The 24613-nt window shown below is 48.9% G+C and overlaps 1 protein-coding gene across 4 annotated transcripts; it reads left to right on the forward strand.

Moving 5' to 3' along the window:
• Positions 1-4886: 4886 nt before the first annotated feature.
• Nfe2l1 (NFE2 like bZIP transcription factor 1) lies at positions 4887-17631 on the forward strand. Of its 4 annotated transcripts, none has more exons than XM_034505178.2 (5): positions 4887-5022; positions 6670-7675; positions 12545-12760; positions 13656-13814; positions 14541-17631. In XM_034505178.2, the coding sequence occupies exons 2-5, from the start codon at positions 7166-7168 to the stop codon at positions 15873-15875; spliced, it is 2220 nt and encodes a 739-aa protein (XP_034361069.1). In that variant the 5' UTR covers positions 4887-5022; positions 6670-7165; the 3' UTR covers positions 15876-17631. The 4 variants fall into 4 exon arrangements, with proteins under 4 accessions (XP_034361069.1, XP_034361071.1, XP_076792011.1 ...); XM_034505180.2 differs by lacking the exon at positions 4887-5022 and adding an exon at positions 5304-5442; XM_076935896.1 differs by lacking the exon at positions 4887-5022 and adding an exon at positions 5304-5442 and having other exon boundaries at positions 12578-12760.
• Positions 17632-24613: the final 6982 nt, after the last annotated feature.

Consider the following 24613-nt stretch of genomic DNA (forward strand, 5'->3'; position numbering starts at 1 on the left):
AGGATGAGGGTCTTAAAGCCCACACCCACAGTGACACACCTACTCCAACAAGGCCACACCTTCTAATAGTGCCCCTCCCTGGGCCGAGCATATACAAAGCATCCCAGGTTGTAAAAGAAAATGATCAAGACCGTGTAGGAAAATGTAGAAGATCTCTCCACAACTTTCTGACCCTTCTCCAAGGAGAGAACCTCTTTTCTCGGCACCTGCCACTCTCCCCTGTCACCTGGGACCACAGAGGGACAGGATGGAGGAAGATAGTCACTGCTATTCAATGTATAATACTTAGGAATTACTGAAAGTGACCAAACAGGGCCAGCTGTGGTTGCATGGGGGGGGGGGGGCAGAGGCAGGTGGATGTCTGTGAGTATGCTGCATGATGAGTTCCAGGCTCATCAGGGTGCACAGAGATACCCTGCCTCGAAATAAATAGAGACAAAAGAGTGAGCCAATTACAAAGAAGGTGATAGCAGCTACTTGTGGGGCTAAAGCAGAAGGAAGGCTAAGGATATAGCTCACTGATAGTTGCCTGGCATGTGGAAAACCCTGAGTTCAATCCCTGGTACCACAATACTGAAACTCAGTTAGACACTGTTCACTGCTATGATTTTAAAATACATCCAAATTCTTGATTTACTCTGTGCTTAATAGCTGTATCTAAATCTCTTGCTTTTTTTCTTTTTCTTTCTTTCTTTTTCTTTGTCTTTGTTTTTTGAGACAGGGTTTCTCTGTGTAGCCCTGGCTGTCCTGGAGCTCACTCTGTAGACCAGGCTGGCTTTAAACCCAGAGATTCACCTGCCTCTGCCTCCCAGGTAGGTGCTGGGACTAAAGAAATGGGCCACCACTGTCTAGTCATTCATTATTTTTCTTATTCTTCACACACACACACACACACACACACACACACACACACACACACAGAGTGCTGGCTACTTTTATGTCAACTTGACTCAAGCTAAAACAGTGGTTCTCAGCCTTCCTAATGCTGCAACCCTTTAATACAGTTCCTCATGTCATGGTGACCCCCAACCATAAAACTATTGCTTTGCTGCTACATAAGTGTAATTTTGCTACTGTTATCCTAATGTAAGCATGTGATATGCAGGATATCTGGTATGTGACTCCTGTGAAAGGGTCGTTCCACCCATTAAAGGGGTTGTGACTCACAGTTGTGACCCACAGCTGGAAAACTACTGAGCTAGCTAGAGTCACCAGAGGAGGGAGCCTCAGTTGAGGAATGCCTCTATAAGATCAGGCTGTAGGCAAGACTGTAGGCCATTTTCTTAGTAAGTAATCAATAGATATGAATAGGCCTAGCCCATTGTTGGGATGGTTGCCCTGGGTTCTATAAGAATGCAGGCTGACAAGCCATGGAGAACAAGCCAGTAAGCAGCACTCCTCCATGGCCTGGACATCAGCTCCTGCCTTCAGGTTCCTGCCCTGTCCTGACTTCCTTCAAAGATAAAGAGTAACATGGACAAATAAGCCAAGTTAACCCTTTCTTCCCCAAGTTGCTTTGGTCACGGTATCTCATGACAGCAACAGAAACTCTAACTAAAACCTGGCTGGGGTGGAGCATGCCTTTGATCCCTTTAAGCACTTGGGAGGTAGAGACAGGTGATCTAGCTACTGAAGCTTTGTGCAGATCACCTGGTGGGAATCTCCCTTCTCTCACCCGGGCATCCTGTTCCCTTCTTGTTTAGATACTACCAATGGTTTGCATGTCTTCAGTGGAGGTTGGAATCAGAGAAATGACCACCTCAAGCAGAGTGAGGTGTGTTCCACCCCTGGATGAATAATTACCTTTTTTTATTGCTGTGATATTTCACCTTGACCAAGGCAACTTACAGAAGGATTTGGGGCTTACAGTTCCAGAGGTCTATTACCTTCTCAGCAGGGAGGTGTGGTACCAGGCAAACAAGGCAACTAGAGCCGGAAGCTGAGAACTGAGGGATCTCTAACAGCAAACAGCCCAAGTGACTTTGAAATGGAAAGTCTTCTGAAACCTTAAAGCTGGCCCCAGTGGTGTACTTCCTCCAGAAAGGCCACACCTTCCAGGCCTCTACAAATAGACTTCAACTAGGGACCAAGTACTCAAATGCCCAGAACTATAGGGGTGTGGGGGTGGGGTGGGGGGGGGGAGCATCTCATTCAAACCACTGCAAGTAATGGTGAAAAGCAACGACTTTTAACTGAGAAATGCCTCATTTGATTAGTTATCTGACTGGAGCGCATTTTAGGCGTCTGCAACAGGTACAGCTGCTAACTAGTTAGCCGACTAACTAAACAGGTTAGATATAAAATGGAGGGAGAAGCTCCCGGCTTTCATTCTGCTTTTAATTATCTTGTGAGTCCAAGTGAGGACTTGAGGCTTAAAGAAACCAAACAATACAAAACAAAAAACAAAGGTAGTTTTAAAAGCTTGTCATAAGTGACCCTCTTCTCCCTTTTAAGAAGGGGAACTCAGTGACTTGATTTTTTCTTTTCTTTTCTTTCTTTCTTTTTTTTTTAACTTTTCTGGTTGTCTGTTTTTACTTTTGTGTATGTCTGCCTCTAAGGCCATCGGGACCTTGCCTGTGCTGAGAATGTACTCTGTCTGAGGGTGGTGAAATGCACCTGTAATACAGAACTGGAGAAGCAGAAGCAGGAGGCTTGCCCTAAATTCCAGGGCAGCCTGGGGCTATAGAAGGAGAAACTGAGAAAACAAAACCTACTGTACTCTGAAAATGCTTCTATTTTTGTAGGAGCTTTGAATTACGGTGTCTATATGCTTTTCTATTGTTACAGTCTTTTGTTTATTACAGCAGATTAAACCCGGTGCCTCTTGCATGCTGGGTAAGTATCACTTTTTTTTTTTTTGTAATTAACATCTAGGTTCCATGCTTCCATGCATTTTTGTTTGTTTGTTTGCTTGTTTTGTTTTTGAGAAAGGGTATCTATGTAGCCTTGGCTGTTCTGGAACTTTCTATGTTGTGATGGCTGTTCTGGATGATTATTTCTCCAGCGGTGAAATGAGCCAATTTTGGCTAGATCAGAGTATATAAAGCAGTTTTATTGGGAAACTGTTTTCAGGCAGGTGAGTTCACTGGCCCCAAGGCACAAGGTCAGGGGGAGGGAGACAGAGGGAAGAGGAGAAGAGAAAGAGAAAGCAAGTGCAGACAGAGAGAGTGAAAAGAGGAGGGAGGGGCCAAGAGAACAAAATGTCTGGGTTATGTAGGGAAGAGCCTGTGGGCAGTCTGTGCCATGGGTGAGTGTGCTAGGTAGGGACTGAGGGATGCTGGGAGAACCTGGAGGCCAGGTCTGCTTTCCTAAGTTAAATAACCCCTCAGCTGTTTTGTTTCCGGGTCTGAAACCCAACACTGGAACTCTCTAGATAGCCCTAGTTATTCTGGAACTCTCTATGTAGACAAGGCTGCCCTTGAATTCACTAAGATCTGCCTCCCGAGTACTGGGATTAAGGGCATGGCCACTATGCCTGTTGTTTTGAAGACCCAACAATTAATACACAAATGTCTAGTCTTCATAAAATTTATATGCTAGTAATTTATTGGTACACACTAAAAACGATGAGGTAAAAACAGTCTTTGAAAGTGTAAACTAGCTCAAAATAATTTGTTTCCATTTTAAAAGGTATGTAGTAGCTTAATAATTTTTGCAAGAATCAGTTGAATTCTTGGTGCATATTATATCTGTGAAGAGTACTTCACATTCGGTGAACCTCCCCACTTTCGTGCTAACTCTCCAAGCACAACGTGAACTTATCTGCTGTATTATCAGTTGGCCTTGTCCTTAATTGCACAAGGACAATGAATAATCGACTGTCAACTAGATTATGGCCACTTAAAAGGAGACAAGAACTCAGTTGGCACCTCACCTCTGTCCCACAGTACAAATTCCAATACAATGATTTCCTAAATGTGGTCTTCGGACCAGCTGTATCAGACTTACTCAAGAAGGAACGTTATCAGGCTCGGACCCCAGGGTTACTAAACAAGAATCTCTCAAAGGCTTTGTAATTTGGAATCTAATAAATGATGTTGAGAACAGACTTGTATTTGAGACTCACAAAATATGGTTTGGCAGTATAGTTGTATGGGGAACTCTGGCAACGAAGGAACATTCCTGAAAAGCAAAAACCAAGCAGTGTACGAGGTTAGAGAAAGGGGAGGGGCTCTTCCCGGTGTTTCTTTGATGGCAAAAATGGTTACTATGTCCTATCTATCACACTACCAACATTCCACTACGGCCCTGACAATTTGTCTGACCCGCAGTTTCCGCGATCTGACTGTTGCCTGGGCTACAAGATGCCACCCTTTCCGCCTGACGACCCAGGCTACGACGCCAGGCTTTAAGGCAGACAGGGGAATACCGATTTCCGCTGCCAGCGCTCAAGATGGCGACACGAACGTCGCCACCACTAGAGCCACATGCTTCGTGCTCCGCCTCGGCCCCCTCAGGTCTCACTGGGCTTTTGCAAGTCACCGTGGGAACCCTCAAGGACGGAATCTCGGGCTCCGGCATCAATGCTCCATTATCTGCCTTAAAAGACCTCATTCCTAGGCACACAATAAGCTAGAATCACCTAACTTATAACACCGCCCGCCTCCGACCAGCAGCGGAGGGGTTCAGAACGCCGGCCACTAGGGCCTTCGTCTCACTCATTGGTGGGTCCATACCGAGGGGCGGGCCTGCACACTCATTGGACTTCTCTCCACGTCAGTCTCCGGAAGACGGAGCCGAGAAGGAGAAGACACACTCGGCTATTGGGTTTTCTTTGCTGTCAATCAAAATGACATCCGGTGACGGCAATAGTCCCAGGTAGCTGATTGGATCAACTGTTTCTGGGGTGGCCGTGGCGGGCGGGCTTCCGAGTGCAGTGGAAGGAGGGGGCGGGGAGGGAAGCCGAGGCTGGGCGCTCCAGGCCGGCCGGAGGTGGCGGCGGTGGTGGCGGCGGTGGCGAGGCCGGGACTTGGGCTGCGGGCCTGCTGTGGCAGCAGCATCAGACTGCGACCTCAGCAGCGGGTACCTGATATATTCCCTTTCCTGACGAGATAGCCGCGGCGGCGCAACAGGGCCGAAGCTTGTGGGATAAGGGGCGGCGAGATGTGGTTGAGGAGCAGGAGGCGGGACCCGGGAGGCCGAGAAGGGTCTTGATCGGGCTCGGGCCCTGGACAAGGCCGGAAAGAAACGCGGAAAGAAACGCGGGGCCGACCAGAAAGCGTGTTCCTGGGTGGGCTGGACTGAGAAGGGCCTCGGGCTGGGAGGGCGTGGTGAGGCTGGGCTGGAGAGTGGGGTGGGGCCTCGGGAACGGAGGGCGGGGTGAGGCTCGCTTTTAAGGGTGGGTCAAGGCCAGCAAAGTAGCACTTGTCGCTTGGTGTCCCAGAAAGCTTGGAGCCGCGGCGCCGAGAGTGGGCATGGCAGCTTGGTCCCAGCCAGACTCGGGTATGCCGGGGTGGGACCGGACTGGGGCCAGAGCTCGCTCTCTCTGGCCTTCTTGGCTTTGAAGAACTTTGTCTGGTTTCTCAAACTTAAGTGGCCCTTGGAAGTTTTAGTAATAAATTGCGTGAGGACGGGCGGGTTTCAAAAGCAGGGATGTTTACTCAGCCGAATGAGGGTATTCGTGTGTGTGTGTGTGTGTGTGTCTGTCTGTCTGTCTGTCTGTCTGTCTCGTACGTGTAGCTCCCACTTCACCTTTAGAACGATGTTGATAGTGGATCACAACAGAGGAGTTTATGAATTTAATGGAAGCTCAAAAGTAGAAATCAGAAATGGAAAGGCAAATTTACCTTCTCCCCACTTGGCAATTTAGATTGAGAACTTGGCGGTATCCTTCTGCTGTGGCTCAGAAGGTCATGCGAATAAAGATAAAACCTGCGAATTCAAATTCCAGCTGGAACAGGGCCCCACCATCTTCCACTGCCCTCCTGTACCCCACCCCATTCTTTTATTTTGCCATATTGGGGATTGAACCTAGGGCCTCTAATCAGGCACCCCTGATCTGTATCCTTGACCCGTACATTCTTTTACTTTTACTATTGAAACGGTCTTATTAATTTGTCCGTGCTGGTCTCAAACCTCCCGATCTTCATGATTCAACACTCTGAGTGGACTGTGCTATTAGGCTGGTCCTTTATTTAAAAAAAAAAAATTTTTTTTTAGTGAAAGAATGATAGGAAAGGGAAATGAGATTTCAAAGTTGGAATAACAAAAAGGCATGTGAAATGGAGGCCTCAACATTCCCATGTATTTTTCACAGTCTCCCAGTAATAATCTCTCTCTCCTCTTTAGAGTTGGAAGGGACAATGACATGGGAAACCAACTTTTTTTAAGGATAGGAAATGGACTTCTTGTGCTAAAATTAGAAACTGGGTAATATGTTCTATTAAGAGTGTTGGTAAATTAGACAAAGTGTAAGATAATTTTGAGTGCCTTGCACAGTCTACTTTTTCAAATAAGACCTTTTAAAAAGCATAGAAGATTTAATATTTAGTAACTGAGATTGCTTGTTTCCTTTTCCTTTCATAGTTGGTACAGTAGTTTTGGTTTGGTTTTTCCGTGTAAAAGTAGCCTTTAAATGCGTTTCCTACTTTCTCCCCGAAGGTTCTTACCCTGGTCATGATGTAAAGAGGATGGAATCTTATTTTGTTGTTTTTGTGACTTCCATTTCAGGGTTCTCTGGAAACCCCCCTGGTAAGTGCAGAGGAGGCGGGACACTCTGACCTAAGACAAAGACCTGTAGCTCCGGCCAAAGAAAATAAACCTTAGGAAGGAGAAGGGGGAAAAAAGGAGGAAAGAAAGAATCCATCAGCTGTTGGTGTGAGCAGCCTGCAGTGGATCTCCATACAGGACGACTAATGTGAATCCGAAAGTGACTGTGTACGGACTGTGGTGAAGTAAGTTGACGGGCCCTGAGCCTGGACTTTGTTAGGGAGGCTCAACTTTGTGAGGTGAGGTGTCAGAAGGGAAAAGTGAATGTGGCTTTCGCTCCTTGGGGCGTGCTTTCCTCTGCGGCCCTCAGGGAGCTCAGCCCCTGTGTTGTGCCAGGGTGGGGTACAGGGTCTCGCACTGAGGAGGGTAACCTGGCTGAAGTGGCAAAGCAGTGGCCTTGATCTGTCTTGTGGAAGATTTAAAAACAAAAAAGCATAAGTATTCTGGTCCTTCAGCAATGCTTTCTCTGAAGAAATATTTAACCGAAGGACTTCTCCAGTTCACCATTCTGCTGAGTCTGATTGGGGTTCGGGTGGACGTGGATACTTACCTGACCTCACAGCTCCCCCCTCTCCGGGAGATCATCCTGGGGCCCAGCTCTGCCTATACCCAGACCCAGTTCCACAACCTGAGGAATACCTTGGATGGCTATGGGATCCACCCCAAGAGCATAGACCTGGACAATTACTTCACTGCCCGGCGGCTCCTTAGTCAGGTGAGGGCCCTGGATAGGTTCCAGGTGCCTACCACTGAGGTAAATGCTTGGCTGGTTCACCGGGACCCAGAGGGGTCTGTCTCTGGCAGCCAGCCCAACTCAGGCCTCGCCCTCGAGAGTTCCAGTGGCCTCCAAGATGTGACAGGCCCAGACAACGGGGTGAGAGAAAGCGAAACGGAGCAGGGATTCAGTGAAGATTTGGAGGACTTGGGGGCTGTAGCCCCTCCTGTCAGTGGAGACCTAACCAAAGAGGTTAGTGACCCTATGGTGGTGGGTGGGCCTGGGCGTTGGGAAGGAATGGGCTGGTTCTGAAAGATTGTTGATTCTACACTGAGTCCTTTGAGGAACCAAATAGGTTGGGGTCGGGTTTGGACCTCTGCACTACTTGGATAGGAATGGCCTGAATTGTCTGACTTCAGGGTTGGGAGCTGGGAAAATGTTTATGTTTTGAACCATTGACCCACCTCTGAAGGTACTGTCAGGGCAAGGTGCCTAGAACATACCAGGGTTTTTACTGCTTAGATTTCTGTATGACTGCTAGAGGCTTTAGTTGGGGAGGGGGCCATGTTGTGGTGGGCTTTGATTGAGTGTATATTGTTGCTAAGACACATAATGTGTGCCCTTTCTTGACTTGTACTCCCTCCACTCCCCCAACACACACTGTTAACATGAATCCTGTACCCTAAAGTTCTCCAGGTCAGGCTTGTTGTTGTAAGCTCCCTTTAACTCTCCTGGGCCTGAGCCAAGGGGTAGACTTTGGTAGTTATTCTTGGCCAACAGAGGCCAAAGCTCACACTCTTTGCTAAAGGCCTGCTGCAGGGAGTAGAGCAGGAAAGGCTGGAAGCTAGAAGAGAACTGTACTGTGTTCAGCTCATCTTGGTCTGAGCTTAGAGGTGATCTGAATTCCTGCCACAGGGCTGGCAGTTTATGGGTATAGAGAAGGATGCAGTTCCTTTCCTTCAGTGATGCAAATAGCTATTGCTGCCCTGTCTGACTACCTGAATAGTGAAACTACTACTAACCACTATTCCTAGGAGCCTCCAAAAGACCACTGGCTATGCACTGCCCTGATTAGTGTGGGAAGCTGCCGCAGAGGGTGACTCCCTCTACCCACCATCTCACCACATTGTGTCTCCCTTCCTGCACTGAGCCTATATCTTGGCTGTCTTGATTATTAGTGACTGGAAAGGGGGCTGGCTTATATTAGATCGATCCATGGTCCTCATCTAGGGGTGATTCTTGTCTCAGCTGTGGGAAGGATGCTACTGGCACCTGATAGGCAAGACCAGCAGTGTTGCTGCCGGTCGTAAACAGCTCAGGGCAGCCTAACTATAAGTTTATCTCACCCCAATTGTTAGTGATTGTGATTGGGAAAGCAGATCAGCTAGCTCGACTGAATCTGTGTGAGAAACTGGGATTGTCTGGTCATGGGGGTCTGGAGCATTTTTTGCCTATTGGAGCTTTTGGTCTTGTATCTTTCTTTAAAGTTTTAATATTTTTGAGATGGTCTGGCTAGCCTGTATTTTGCTCTATGTAGATCTGGGTGGCCTTGAAGTTACAGAAGTTCTCTTGCCCTGCCTTTGCCTCTCCCAAATGCTGACATTACAGGCTGCTGACATTACAGGCATGTTCTACTGTTTGGCTTTGTATTAGAGTCTTGTAGTGTCACTTGGCATCTCCTTTTTTCTGCTTCTCCTTACTCTTTTACTCATTTAAATGGGCTTCTGAAGTCCAGAGATCTGAAGAATCCTGTTCCTGCCCCAAGTGGCATGGGCAGGTCTCCTGAGATCCCTATAGGGTTAGCACTGATGCTGTCCTTCAGGGAGTTTTTTGGGGAATATAGAATTTTTTGGATGTAACTGGGTGTGTTGGGGCAGAATAGGATGGAACGTGGTGTCCGCTTTCCTTTCATGGCCATAAAGAAGGTTGTGTTTTCTCTGACCTGGCCTTTACCAGCTCCCTTTGGGAAGCTGGGTGGGTCATGCTTGAGGGACCCAGGCTGGGGAGGAGGGAAGGGAGGATTAGGATGTGCCTAGAACAACATTTCCTCCGCAGCTCAGCTCGGGGATAAAAATACCCAGGGCCAGAGCATGTGACAGGCACTGGAAGCCGGTACTATCCCTGGGGTGGTAGGGCTCCCTGCTGCCAGGCCTGTTCGATGGGCAGCCATAGCTTAGGCTCTTGTCAGGGATAGGATTCCCCTCCAGGTTGGCACCCTGCCCAGAGCGAAGGGTGGCCTGTTTACAGCTCTTCCTGGGTTAGAAGCAGGCTGTAACCAAGGGAGAACACACTGTCTCTCTGGCCTGACCTTAGGCTCTGGGGGAGTTGTAGTGACGAGAAATTTCTGTCTCCCTTGAGAAAGCAATCCAGGAAGGCAGAAGTGGGATTTTAAATTCCAGTTCTGTCGGGTTTTACCTCCCTCTCCCCCAACCCTACTCCCAGGCATCCCTGCTAGGAGAGGTGCTAGTCAGGGTTGGGCACCAAATGCTCTCTTTCCCTCCTCCTGACCCCCAGTCCCTCCCCCAAATTGTTCTTTTAAAAAGCTAAAATGAAAGTGGATAAATGGCATATCTGCGGCCGCTCAGCACCTGTCTTCCTAGGTGCTGGCTTCAGAATTCTCTTACTTTTTGTTTTGTTTTTTTGTTTTTGGTAGGGGATAGGCCTGGCCTGCACTGACATGCTGTATGTATGTAATAATGGCTTTTCCCTTTCCTCCAGTCTGGCCTGTTGTAGGGTGACAAAGCTCCTGGGCCTTTGTTTGTTTGTTTGTTTGTTTGTTTTGGGTTTGGGTTGTCCTGGGTTCCTGCCCAGGCTGGCTTGTGATCTCGCCTTGAGGACTTAGCCATAGCCTTCTTAAGGAATGGGAAAACTTCCACTTCCCAGCGAAGAATTTAGTTTCTCAGTGAAGCTTCTGGAGGAGTGTCTGCCCAGTCACAGGAGTGGGCTGGAAGAGCAAGATGAGACAGGAGGGATGAAAGTGGTACCCCTTCCCCCAGGACTCTCACTGCACCACCCCAGCTGATTGACTGGGCTGGGTGGGGCTGCCCGCCCCTGGGTGCATCTCCTCAAGGAGACGGAGGCGGCCCAGGGATGGGCCGGTTCCTTGCGGCAGCTTCTCCAGCTGCCCTGGTGCAGAGATTGGCTCCCTTCTGCAGCTAGGTAACAGGCGGTGGGAGGGGATTGGCTCCTTCCGCATCTCCAGCGGAGACTTGGGGGAGGAGATTGGCTCGCGGCGCAGCCTAGGTAACGACAGTGGGAGGGGATTGGCTCTTTCCGCAGCCCCAGCTGCTGACCTGGGGGAGGGGATTGGTTCTCTGCAGCCTCAGCAGTGACCTGCGGGGTGGGAGGGGGAGGGGATTGGCTCCTTGCGGCAGCCTAGGTAACAAGTTTGGGGGGCGTGGGGAGGGGGAGAGGGAGGAGCGGGAGGATAGGCTCAGGAGGGAGTTGCTTTTCTCTGCAGCGTGAGCGCGGAGCATGGGGTGGGAGTCCCGACTCACTGCAGCCTCTGCGGTGAGCTCAGGGTGGGGGCTGCTGGGCGCCTGAGTGGAACTGGGGTTGTGAGGTGGGAGGGGGCTGCTCCAGGATGGAGGAAGGGGGCTGGGCTGGGCCGCCCAGGCAGCAGCACGGGCGGGGCACCTTCCTCGGGCCCCTCGGAGCTACCAAGGGGCCACCCTTCCAGCCTGGTGTGCTTCCTGCAAGCCACGAGCTCCTTGCAGCCCCCTGTCCGGCTTACCGGCACCGGCTGCTTTGGGGCTCCTCTCGCAGACCATGACCCGCCTGGACCGCAGCTCTCACAGTGGTGGGGGCCATGCCAAAGACAGGCCCCTTAACTCTTGGCTGGCTGGTCACCGGGTGGCCCAGCCCCCCTCTGCTCCTGGGTCCAGGGCTTCTGTTCAGGTTGGTGTACGGTGGGAGACTGAAGGGAGAGGCACATGTGGGCGGTCTTGGGGGTCTTAGGATGGGGTAGGTGGTAGTAGGAAAGAGTATGGTCCCTGCTTTTGGGTAGAGTGGCGGGGTTGGTCTAAAGATACTTTTCAGTGGAAAGTGTGCTTTTAAATTTCTGGAAGGAAGGCAACACTTAAGGGTCCCTTCAGGTTTGCTGAGAAGACTCCTAAAGGGAGGGGTATATATAGGAAGTTCAAATGGCTCTATTGGGGTTCTGTGCTGATGTCAGTGGGGATGGCAGTTGGTGCAGGAACTGTCTAGGAGCCACAGAACAAAGTGAAAGGAGGCATTTTAATGCCCAAGGTTGCAGTCAGCTCAGCAGTGATGAGAGTTATGTCCTTGAGTGGGTTGACTGATGGGGAGCTGGTGAGCGCTGGGGTGTGGTATGGGAGGGGTGAGGGAGCACTGGTGTAAGGGGATACCATGAGATTGGCCTAAGCAAGGGTGGAGTATGTACTGGGGATCATTTAACTGTCTGAGGTTCCCTTGGGTTTGAGGCAGCTTGCTAGGATCAGTTGAATTCTGTCAGAGATCATGAGGTGAGGCTGGGCCTTTAATTGTTGTGGATGTTCAAGCTTACTCCAGTTGTCAGCCAGTGAACAGGAATGACTGTAGAAAGGCTGGAGACAGCCCTTGTCATTGGTTGCATCAGGTGGTTGGAAATGCAGGGATTTTCCTCTCCTGGCTACCCCACCCCTTTATGCAAATGCAGTGGCACCACAGGCTGATGCAAGCCTGGTCACTGCTAAGCAATTCCACAGGGCAGTTTGCCCTTGCTTGCCATGGTCAGACAGTCTGTGTTTTCAGGGTCTCCTACTCTTAAAATGAGAGGGGTCTCTTGCTTCCTCCTCTTCTTTTTTAGAGGCCATACAGCCCTGCCCTTTCACTTGGGTGTGACTCTGGCCCACATTCTAAATCTGAAAACCTGTGTGATGCTAGACATGTTAGTAGTTTTTAGTAATGGCTCTTGTTTTGGTGGAAGGTTGCCTGGGAATGAATGATGCCTTGCTGATGCAGAGGAAGCAGGGGAGGAAAGCTAACAGGCACAGGCCTGGGTGTGACCCAGGACTAACTGGAGTGTCAGTAGGTGGGCACCTCTGAGGGGTAGGACTGGGGGCTCTCTCCCTGGGGTCGGGGGCTACTTGAAAGCTCAAGTCATCTTGGTCTGTCTTTCAGGATATAGATCTGATTGACATCCTTTGGCGACAGGATATTGATCTGGGGGCTGGGCGCGAGGTTTTTGACTACAGTCACCGCCAGAAGGAGCAGGATGTGGATAAGGAACTGCAAGATGGAGGAGAACAAGAGGACACCTGGTCAGGCGAGGGCGCGGAAGCTCTGGCCCGGGACCTGCTAGTAGACGGAGAGACTGGGGAGAGCTTCCCTGCACAGGTACTGTGCTCCCACCGGCCCCCTGCTCCCCAGACTTATCATGCTGCTGCACTTCCACAAAACTTGCTCTGGGTCAGAGTTGTGTCTTTGCAGTCGACCTGATTGTATTTTGGCTTGGGGTCTATAAAGGCACATTGGATAATGGACTTGAAGTACTAGGTCTTGACAGTAAATACTGTGGACAGGCAAAGTGTCTAGCATCTCAGAACACTTCTCCATTCCTTCTGTTGTCCTGGGAATAGGGAACTCAGGTCTGACATTCAGAATGGCTGGGACACTGCAAACCTACAGTGGTTCTGGAAAAAAGGTGTTTGTTATAGATAGCTAGGGCCCAGGCCAGTCAGACTTACAGTTGTTATAGATGGCCAGGGCCCAGGCCAGTCAGACTTACAGTTGTTATAGATGGCCAGGGCCCAGGCCAGTCAGACTTACAGTTGTTATAGATGGCCAGGGCCTAGGCCAGTCAGACTTACAGTTGTTATAGATGGCCAGGGCCTAGGCCAGTCAGACTTACAGTTGTTATAGATGGCCAGGGCCTAGGCCAGTCAGACTTACAGTTGTTATAGATGGCCAGGGCCTAGGCCAGTCAGACTTACAGTTGCTGTTGCCACAGGTGCCTAGTGGGGAGGACCAGACAGCCCTGTCATTGGAAAAGTGTCTTAGGCTGCTGGCAGTCACCTGCCCTTTAGAGAGAATTCTTAGGTGAGGTGGACCAGAGAGCCCTCTGAACAACCTGCACAACACACAACCCTTAGCTGCAGGGCCAGCTCTTGGTTCTGGCCTTAGCCTGGCTGCTGAGGGTGAATTAGAGAAAGAGACGGGGAGCCAGGTGGTAGAGTCACTAGGAGAAAGCGGAAGGTAATACCCTCACATTCAACTCTGTGTCGTGCCTTAGTTCCCAGCCGATGTTTCCAGCATCACAGAAGCAGTGCCTAGTGAGAGTGAGTCTCCCGCCCTTCAGAACAGCCTTCTCTCTCCTCTTCTGACGGGGACAGAATCACCATTTGATTTGGAACAGCAGTGGCAAGATCTCATGTCCATCATGGAAATGCAGGTAGGGTTGTCAGAAAAGCACAGCCTGCAGGCTCTGTGTAGGGTGTCCCAGCTTGTAGTTACATGCCCCTCCCGGAGAGGGTGACAGTTTGCTCTGGCTAGTCAGTAGGAAAGTAGGGACACTTGAGGGCTGACTTCAGGGTGGGATTGAGTTCTAACTCAGTATGGTGCCTTCCAGAGCATGGGCTGTCCTGGAGTTCCACCTTCTTCTCCTGCAGCACATGATGAGCTGACTTTCACAGAGTGCTTTATAGCCATGGGCATCTTCCTTTGGCTTGCTGCCACCTAGTAACCCTTTGCTGTTAGATTCATATTTTGCAGTGCTGGGGATGGAGCCCAGGGTACCTGCTAGGCACATGCTCTACCACTGAGCTACCTTTAGCCCTCAGTTGTTAAAATGTGGGCAGTGGGAAGTCAGAACGTTTGGTGATGTACTGTGATCACACAGCAAGCTTTGTAGCAGGTTTTCAGAACTATATTTGAATATTTCGGTTTGTGTATTCCATTCCACTCCAAGATACGGGAATCTAGCCACACACCCAGAAGCTGTCAGTTCTGCATCGGGTGAAACTCATAGCTAGGAATCACTGTGGCAGACCTATTGGTTTAAGCTGGGGGCTTTTCTGTTCAGGTTTTTCCTCTTTTGCCCAGGGAGCTGTTCTTCATTTGGGGGGTTACCTGGTGTTAGTCTGCTCCTTTTGAATTCTGGTACAATTCTCTCTTCCAGGCTATGGAAGTAAATACATCAGCAAGTGAAATTCTGTACAATGCCCCTCCTGGAGACCCTCTTAGCACCAACTACAGCCTGGCGCCCAACACTCCTATCAATCAGAATGTCAGCCTGCATCAGGCGTCCCTGGGGGGCTGCAGTCAGGACTTTTCCCTCTTCAGCCCTGAGGTGGAGAGCCTGCCTGTAGCCAGCAGCTCCACACTGCTTCCACTTGTCCCCAGCAACTCCACCAGTCTCAACTCTACCTTTGGCTCTACCAACCTAGCAGGGCTTTTCTTTCCATCCCAGCTCAATGGCACGGCCAATGACACATCAGGCCCTGAGCTGCCTGACCCCCTTGGGGGCCTGTTAGATGAAGCTATGCTGGATGAGATCAGCCTGATGGACCTGGCCATTGAGGAGGGCTTCAACCCGGTGCAGGCCTCCCAGCTCGAGGAGGAGTTTGACTCTGACTCAGGCCTCTCCTTGGACTCCAGCCATAGCCCTTCCTCTCTGAGCAGCTCTGAAGGGAGCTCTTCTTCCTCTTCCTCTTCCTCTTCCGCTTCCTCTTCTGCCTCTTCTTCCTTCTCTGAGGAGGGTGCTGTTGGTTACAGCTCTGACTCTGAGACCCTAGATCTAGAAGAGGCTGAGGGTGCAGTGGGCTACCAGCCGGAATACTCCAAGTTCTGCCGCATGAGCTATCAGGATCCTTCTCAGCTCTCTTGCCTTCCCTACTTAGAGCATGTGGGCCACAATCATACATACAATATGGCACCCAGTGCCCTTGACTCTGCTGATCTACCACCACCCAGCACCCTCAAGAAAGGTAGCAAGGAAAAGCAGGCCGACTTCCTGGACAAGCAGATGAGCCGAGATGAGCACAGAGCCCGAGCCATGAAGATTCCATTCACCAATGACAAAATCATCAACCTGCCTGTGGAGGAATTCAACGAGCTGCTGTCCAAGTACCAGCTGAGTGAGGCCCAGCTGAGCCTCATCCGGGACATCCGGCGCCGGGGCAAAAACAAGATGGCTGCACAGAACTGCCGCAAGCGAAAGTTGGACACCATCCTGAACCTAGAACGTGACGTGGAGGACTTGCAGCGAGATAAAGCCCGGTTGCTCCGAGAAAAGGTAGAGTTCCTGCGATCTCTGCGACAGATGAAGCAGAAGGTCCAAAGCTTGTACCAGGAGGTGTTTGGGCGGCTGCGGGATGAGAATGGGAGGCCCTACTCACCCAGTCAGTATGCCCTTCAGTATGCTGGGGATGGCAGTGTCCTCCTCATTCCTCGCACGATGGCTGACCAGCAAGCCCGGCGACAGGAGAGAAAGCCAAAGGACCGGAGGAAGTGAGCCTGGGGAGGCAGGGGGTGGACGCTCACTAAGACCGAAACTGGAGAAGGGCTGGGCCTGGACCTAACGTTGGGGACTTAAATGCCTTCTAATCCAATCTATCTTCTCAGATGGGATGACTGCGGGTCAGTGCACCGAAGAAGCGGGCGCGGGCGCTGTCTGGCTCAGCTGCCCCACTGGGAGTGGGCAGGGATGACCAGACTATTTGGGTGATTGGGGTCCCCAGCCATTCCCTTTCTCCTGAGGGAAGGGTGGTGTTGGCATGCAGGAGGTAAAGGAGCTGTGTGGAGTCAAAGCTGACAGAGGGAAAAGGAGAGAAAGTCGAAAGGCTGATTCCTGGAAGGAGGAAAGGAGGGAAACCCCCTAAAATCAAAGCAGTCAGAAAAACCAGAGTGACTGTGAAGGGCTTTGGCCAGCATTCTAGGCAGTGAGCGCAGGTGACTCCAGTGGGCCTAGGTAGAGGTACTGGTATGGAAACACAGATGTGGTGGGGCCACAGAAGGGCTTTGTAACTGTTTCCTGAACTCTTGATCCCTGAAGGGGAAGAAGCTCTTGGATGGTACCTGTAATCTTTCAGTTACTAAAATGGGAAGCTGTAGGGGCCAATACCTACTTGGTTTTCGCCGGCCTGAGGAGGTTCAGAGTATAGGAAGTGATAATGAGGCCTGTGTTGCAGTAGCCCCAACATCAAGCATGTCACTCACTGCCTTGCCACAGACACCTCCCTCCCTAGCCATCCCAAAGCTGAGGTTCCCACTGTCCTCAGAGCCTGCATGGAAATGCTGTCCTCTTCCACTCTCCTCCCTTCTGTGGTACCCACCCTCACTAGCTGCCTCCAGCTCTGGAGTGGGGTGCTATTCTGGCAGTATCTGGAACTTGGCCTACAGCTTCCTCTGCAGGGTCTAAACAGGGAAGGCAATAGTGTGGAGGAGAGGTCCCAGTGACATCCAGGCACTGTTCAGCACAACACTGGGAAGTGACTCTTCCCTCAGGCCCCTCTGCCTACTAACACCTGGGCTCCTCTCTGGGGGAAAACAAAAGCCTATAAACCCCAGCAACAAAACCTAGTCCTCTTAGAATTTCTTGCGCTTTGATTTTTTTAGGGCGTGTGCCCTGTTACACTTATAGGGCCTAGGATGCTTGTGTTGAGTAAAAAGGAGATGCCCCAATATTCAAAGCTGCTAAATGTTCTCTTTGCCATAAAGACTCCGTGTTAACTGTGTAAACACTTGGGATTTTTCTCCTCTGTCCCGAGGTCTGGTCTTGATTTCTTTTTTGGTTTTTTTCTAGGAAAATGAGAAGTGCATGCAAGGGGCAGAGATGACCCTCCCCTAGGCTTTCAGCTCAGACAGCTTCTTTACAGCCTGTTTAGCCTGGGCTCCTGGAGATGGCCTTGGGGGAGGCAGTAAGGGGCAGCGCCAAGATAGCCAGATGGTTCCAGGACTACAGTGTCTTTTTTTTTTTTTTTTTTTTTTAAACTGCCACTGCCGCCCCCAATCTTGGTCAGCTCTGGAGTACTGCCTGCCCCGGACTAGCAGGGGTGAGGTCGGTGGGGAAGCACTGACCCTCCTCCTTGTGCAGGGAGGAGGGGTTTCCTAACTGAGCAGTAGGGGTAGGAAGCGTGAGCCTGGGAGTGCTTTTTATAAATTATTTTCTTTGTAGATTTTATTTTTAATTTATCTCTGTGACCTGCCAGGGAGAGGAGAGAAAGAGAAATGCTGTGAGCACATGACAAAATAAAATCAAATAAAATGGATGATTCAGCTTAAGTGCAGTTTCTGTCCCCTCACCCCCTTTTGAATTTGGATGAGAGTCAAGGAAGCCGGTCCTGTGTGTGGGGAGATGGCCACTGTGGTTAAGGTGGAGTTCCCGGGAGAGGTGGGTGGAGGCTGACAACATTGCAGTGGACCCCATGCTGGTGCTGTGCACTTCTCCCTGGTGCATCGGGTGAGCCTTCTCAAAGGACAAGCTAGTCTTAAAGCTTGACTGACAGTGCTGCAGGCAAAGCTACTGGGGCACTTGACTAGAGTCATGGTCTGAAAATGGGACCTATTAACCGTCAAGTACTGCCATAGGACAGAAGTCCTGGTGTGTTGAGAACTCACTGACTGCTTCAACTTAATACCCTCAATTTCTAGGTAGGGAGGGTTGGTCTTTGCCTCTAGGCTGCTTCTTGCAGAAATTAGGCCTTTAAGAGGGCTGCTACCATTAACCCACTCACCTAAGAAAGTAGAAGTGGTGGCACCTTAGGGATAGTCAGGCCTTAGTTTTGACCAACATACCTCTGCAGCAGGACCTTGGTTCTGGCATGGGGAAAGCGCCCTTTTTGTCTTGGGTCAGCAGTCCCTAAACTTCACCCAAAAGATTTTTCTGTCTTAAGAGATAAAAAGAGACTGGTCCTCTGTATCAAACTGCTCCACATGGGTTTCACCAGTGAAGCAGGCTATTTCAGTATCTGGGAAAAGAAACTAGCCACTGTGAATAGTGGATGCACACCTATAATCGCTCACTCGGGGTGCTAAGGTTGCAAGTTTGAGGCTACTCTGGGTTGTATAGTGAGAACTGGTTAGGATCCACATACAGTTAGTCCAGTGGCTGCCCCCAGCTAGGCAAGGAAACATTTAAAGTTATTTTAATTTTTTAATGTTGTATGGATGTCTTATCTACATGTATGTCTGTGGACCACATTGTGTGCTGGTGCCCACAAAGGTCAGGAAAGGCACTGAATTCCTTAGAAGGGTTATGAGTCACCATGCAGATCGAACACAAATCAGAACAGCAGCAAGTACTAATTTTTTGTTTTTTCAAGGCAGAGTTTCTCTGTGTAGCCCTGACTCTTATGGAACTTGCTGTGTAGACCAGGTGTTGGTGAACTCCGGTCTTCATGTTTCTGCCTCCTGTGTGCTGAGGTTAAAGGCATGTGCCACTACTACCTAGCTAACAGCAAGTGCTCTTAATCCCCAGACATCTCTCCAGCCACAGATCTTGTATGCATATGTATCCCAAGATGGCCTCCACCTCCTCCCTTTATCCCTCAAGTTCTAGGATTCCAGGTATATGTTCACCTGCCCAGGTGTGGAAGTTCTCTAGCAGAATCCTATGCCCTATTGTCAGGAGTAGGAGTGGTTAAGTCTGCTTTCCCTGTCATTGATCTGTGTGGTTAGGTGAGGAGTGCCTACCTGTCATTTTGTCAATATGCGGTGATGAGTCTGTGCCCTGAACCCTTTTCCTCCCTCACACACTGCATACTTGCCTGTGGGTTTGAACTTTGCTGTTGAGTACGCAGGAATCCTATGGCGTCCCTGTTAGGTAGAGTTGTCTTTATATAAACTCCTTTGAAAACTCCTGTCTGCCTGCATCGGTTAACACAACAACAACAAAAAGCCTAGTGTACAACTTGTTTCCAGAATGATAACACAGAGCTTGCTAAAAAAAAAAAAAAAAATTTTTTTTTATTTATTTGGTTTTGACACCTAACTGTGTAGTTCTGGCTAGCGTGTAACTCACTATGTGGCTGCCTCTGCCTCCTGAGTATTGGGATTAAGGAAAGTATGTACCGCCATATCTGGCAGTAAAAAAAAAAAGGGGGGTTGTTTGGTTTTTTTCCAGATAGGGTTTATGTAGCCCTGGCTATCTTAGAACGCACTCTGTAGACCAGGCTGACATCAAACTTGGAGATATGTTTGCCTCTGCCTCCCAAGTACCTTTAATCCTTGTAGGTCTACACGACGTGCACATGCATGCCAGCCAGAAGAGGTCATCAGATTCCTTTATAGATGGTTGTGAGCCACCATGTGGTTGCTGGGAATTGAACTCAGGCCCCTTGGAAGAGCAGCAAACTGCTATGCTAGCTCTCCAGGTCACCCTAAACAAAAAAAAATGTTTTTATTTTGAATAAAATTTACTAGCTGCATGTAGTGGTGCCAGCCTTTAGTCCCAGCATCAGGAGGCAGAGGCAGGTGCATCTCTACATTTCAGGACAGCCTGTGTTGAGGCCCACACTCTGCCTCAACACTTTTCCGGCTAAGTGCTCTCTCTGGTCAAGAGAGAGTGTGGCTCTTGGGGCAAGAGACTCGAAGAATGGAGACAAGACAGGGTGTGATTCCGTCTCTTCTATTTTCTCAAGTCTCCTATTTTCTTAAGTCTCTCTTCTATTTTCTCAAGTCTCCCTTATTGGAGGGAATTCTGAGGTATTTATATACACAAGCAGGAGAACACAGGTGAAAACATTTTACCACGTGCACCATACAGCTGAGGTCACTAAACAGCAAAACAAGCTATGTGGGATAAACAATATATTTATCAGAGTGTGCTTCAGCTGTTATAGGCTTTTGACAACCAAGTCTTTCATCAGGGAATATGGTTCCAGATGACTGCAAAGTTGATCTAGCCGCTTTCTACTAAAGTCGGCTCCCAACAAGCCTGGGCTACAGAGTGAGTTCCAGGACAGCCAGGGCTACACAGAGAAACTCTGCCTCAGAAAGCCAAAATAAAGGAATGAATAAAATATATTCTATCTTTTTCTTTTTATATAGGTATTTATATAAACCCAGGCTGATTTCCGACTCAGGCCTATCCTGACAGAGCCTCCCGAGTATTGGGCATATGGATATATGCCACCATGCCTTTCTAAAAATTTATTTTGATTTGTGTGTGTGCAGGTGGCCATGGAAACCAGAGGGAGGGGGTCTGATGCCCTGGAATCACAGTTTTGAAAATTACACAGTGTGGGTGTGGAACTGAACTTAGGTCTTCTAGAAGAGAAGCAAGCACTTTGACCTGTTTATCCATTCTACACTGCTCCTTCAAAATTGTTTTTCAGGTAGCCTAGGCTAGTCTAAGACTTCCTCGGCAGCCAAAAACGACCTGGAATGTTTGATCTTCCTGTCTCCTGACCTGGTTTATGTAGTGCTTCGGCTCAAACCTTTGTACATAGTAGGCAAGCACTTTTTAAAAAAGATTTTTATCTTATTATATATGTGAGTATAAAGTCTCTGTCGTCAGACACACCAGAAGAGGGCATCAGATCCCATTACAGATGGTTGTGAGCCACCATGTGGTTGCTGGAACTGAACTAAGAACTTCATTAGTGCTCCTAACCGCTGAGCCATCTCTCCAGCCCGTAGGCAAGCACTTTACCAACAGTAACATTCCCAGTCCCCAAAGTCACTGCTTTTGTTTTAGTCTTTTTGAGACAGGGTTTCTCTGGGTAGCCCTGACTCATAGAACTCACTTTGTAGACCAGGCTGGCTTGAACTCTTGAACTCTGCCTGCCTTTGCCTTTTTTTTTTTTTTTTTTTTTTTTTTTTTTTGGTGGTTTTTCAAGACAGGGTTTCTCTGTGTAGCCCTGGCTGTCCTGGAACTCACTCTGTAGACCAGGCTGGCCTCGAACTCAGAAATCCTCCTGCCTCTGCCTCCCAAGTGCTGGGATTAAAGGCGTGCGCCACCACTGCCCAGCTCCTGCCCTTGCCTCTTAAGTGCTGGGATTAAAGGCGTGTGCTGCCACTGCCAGGCGCTTTTTGTTCCAATCCTCAGATATTGGCTGAAGTAGTAATTAGTGACTGAAACAATGGACATTAGTGTCAGGCCTCAAAGTTGACCAGCTTGACCTTAGACTATGCAAACAAAAAACAAGGCAAGCTTGGCTAACTACAAATTAAAAGCCATTTTGGGCCATGCAAGGTTGTGAATACCTTTTTATCCGCTTCATGCACTGGGAGGCAGAGGCAGGTAGATCTTTGTAAGCTTGAGCCCAGCCTGGTCTACATACAAAGCAAGTTTTAGATAGCCAGGGCTATAAAGCATGACCCTGTTTCAAAAATAAGTGAAAGAACTTCATTTGGGGCCCAGGCAGTGGTGGCGCACGCCTTTAATCCCAGCACTTGGGAGGCAGAGGCAGGAGGATTTCTGAGTTCGAGGCCAGCCTGGTCTACAGAGTGAGTTCCAGGACAGCCAGGGCTACACAGAGAAACCCTGTCTCAAAAACCAAAAAAAAAACAAAAAGTGTTCTAAGAAATACCCAGTGTGCTCACATAACTGAAGCCACGTAATGATATCTTTTTTTTTTTTTTTTGGTTTTTCGAGACAGGTTTCTCTGTATATCCTTGGCTGTCCTGGAACTCACTCAGTAGACCAGGCTGGCCTCGAACTCAGAAATCTGCTTGCCTCTGCCTCCCAAGTGCTGGGATTAAAGGTGAGCGCCACCACCGCCCGGCATGATGTGTTTATCTTAAGTGACTTTTGTATTTCAAATTTTGAAGGAAAGCTGGATGTGATGAAACCTGCCAATTCCAGTACTTGAGAGGCAGAGGCAGAACTGTTGAGTTCTAGTGCATACACATAGGGAGTAACAGACTAGGAGTGTATTTCAGAATTCTAGCTGCAAATTACTTTGTAGCAACAATGTCCTCTTTCATTATGAGAATTAAGTGCTTTTAGAGTTCAGATTCACAGTGTCACAAGAGACTATTAAGATGTGTTTGACACATAGGCAAATGCCAAATTGTCCAAGGTTAATAACAAAATGAGCAGAAGCTGGGTGTGTGCTCAGTAGAGTCCAATGTGAAGGAACCCCTTCTGGGTTTCACCCCAGCACTGTGTGAACCAGGTATGGAGTGGTCCTTTAGTTCCAGTTCTTGGATCTCCAAAACCCACATGAAAACCAAGTAAGCAGAGTGGCTACCTTAACAAGCTACATCAGTAAGTTTGGCAAGAGACCCTGCCTCAGTAAAATTAAGTGGACACACGCATACCCCTACACATATGTTGGGAGCCGACTTTTGGCAGAAAGCGGCTATCAGCTTTGCAGCCATCTTGAGCCATATACCCTGACATGAGACTTGGATTACAGTAGCCTACAACAGCTGAGCACATTCTGATAACATCTTGCTTTAGATACCCAGGACTTTCCTTGGGTGTGTGAGATTAAAGGTGTGTGATTTAAGAATGTAACTTAGAGATCAGACTTAGAGACAAGACCTAAGGGCATGATTAAAGGTGTGACTTAGAGGCATGGCTTAGAAGTGAGACATATACAGGCGAGAGGCAGAAGCAAAATCAGAGAATCAGACACTTTAGAGAGAACAACTTAGAGAACAATTTGGAGTAACAGAGATTCAGACACTAGGAGTAGGAGTAGACATTAGAAGAGAACAACAGGAGTACAACTAGGAACTAGGAACTCAAGACTTGGGACTTGGACTAGGAAGAGAGACTGAAGAATAAACGGGATTGAAACACACTCTGTCTGGTCTCCATTCTTCGAGTCCGTCCCCTCTCTCTTGCTGAACCCCGACCCGCAGACCGGAGCGGCAGCTTGGGCCAGGATACAGTGGCCGCCAAGCGTGGAGTGGAGAGGGCCGCAACATTTTAGGCTGCCCAAAGTGGGCCAGCCTGGGCCCCAACATTTTTGGCCACCCAAAGTTGGGCAGCTGGGGCCTCAACATTTTTGGCGCCCGAACAGGGACTAGTGTGGTTCCCAACACACATATACAGAGGTGCACAAAAACCTCAAGTGTTTCTGTAGTCACTGTATAGTCCACTTAACAATACTAAACAAATTCAACTGAAGTCGGGAAGAGCAAGATTCTAACAGGCTGACAGTTACAGGACACCAAGATTGTCTTGTGTGTTGGCCTACACTTGTAATCCCAGCACCTGACAGGCCAACACTTAGACCTTGCTAGAAAGAAAAAAAAAAAGGCTGATGACAACTCAGTTTGGAGGGGGCTGGAGAGACTGCTCAGCAGTTAAGAGCACCAACTGCTTTTCCAGAGGTCCTGAGTTCAATTCCCAGCAACCACATGGTGACTGACAACCATCTGTAATGGGATCCGATGTCCTTTTTTGGCGTACCTGAAGAGAGCAACAGTGTATTCATAAAAGAACTCAGTTGGAAAGTTGGGAGAACACTTGGTGTAAAGTTCAGTTCCCGTAGCACAAAAGCAGAACCAAGCAAATTTTACAAATTAAGGTGGGCAGAAGGCAGCCCCTCCTGGGAAAGTGGAATTAACATCAAAATACAAGACCAGGGAGGAAGAGCTGATGCCTTCTGACTCCAATGGACACTGAGCATGCATGTGGTATGCAAACATAAACACAGACAAAACACTTCCAGCCTGGGCTAGGCTCCAGAGCAAGATCCTTCTCAACAGACCCTAAACGAGACAATAAATTGACAAGCTGGGAGTGTGGGGAACTTCAGACAGTTCAGCAGTCCAAGCAGAGCCAGAAGACTCAGGGTTCAATTCCTAGCATCCACCACATGGCAACTCACAAACCATCTGTGTCTCCTGTTACAGAGGATTCAATGCTATCTTCTGACCTCTGTAGGCATGCGATTCAGACATTCATGGACTCAAAAACACCCATATAGAAATAAGCAAGCAAAATGAGCCTATACTATCTTTGCAGAGGACTCAAAATTCAGTTCCAAGCACTCAAGTAGCTCAAAACTACCTGAAACTCTAACTCTAAAGAAATCCAAGTTCTGTCACCTGTACTCACACATTAAAAATGAAAGGGGGTGCTAGAAAGATGGCTCCGGTTAAGAGCACTGACTGCTCTTCCAGAGGTCCTGAGTTCAATTCCCAGCAACCACATGGTGGCTGATAACTATCTGTCATGAGATCTGATGCTCTCTTCTGGTGTGTCTGAAGACTGCTACAGTGTGCTCGTATACATAAGTAAATCTTTAAAAAAAAAAAAAAAAGATAGTCATGAGTAGGCAAGATGGTTCA

This window comes from Arvicanthis niloticus, chromosome 6 (genome assembly GCF_011762505.2).
Source record: "Arvicanthis niloticus isolate mArvNil1 chromosome 6, mArvNil1.pat.X, whole genome shotgun sequence".
NCBI classification, from domain to species: Eukaryota; Metazoa; Chordata; class Mammalia; order Rodentia; family Muridae; genus Arvicanthis; species Arvicanthis niloticus.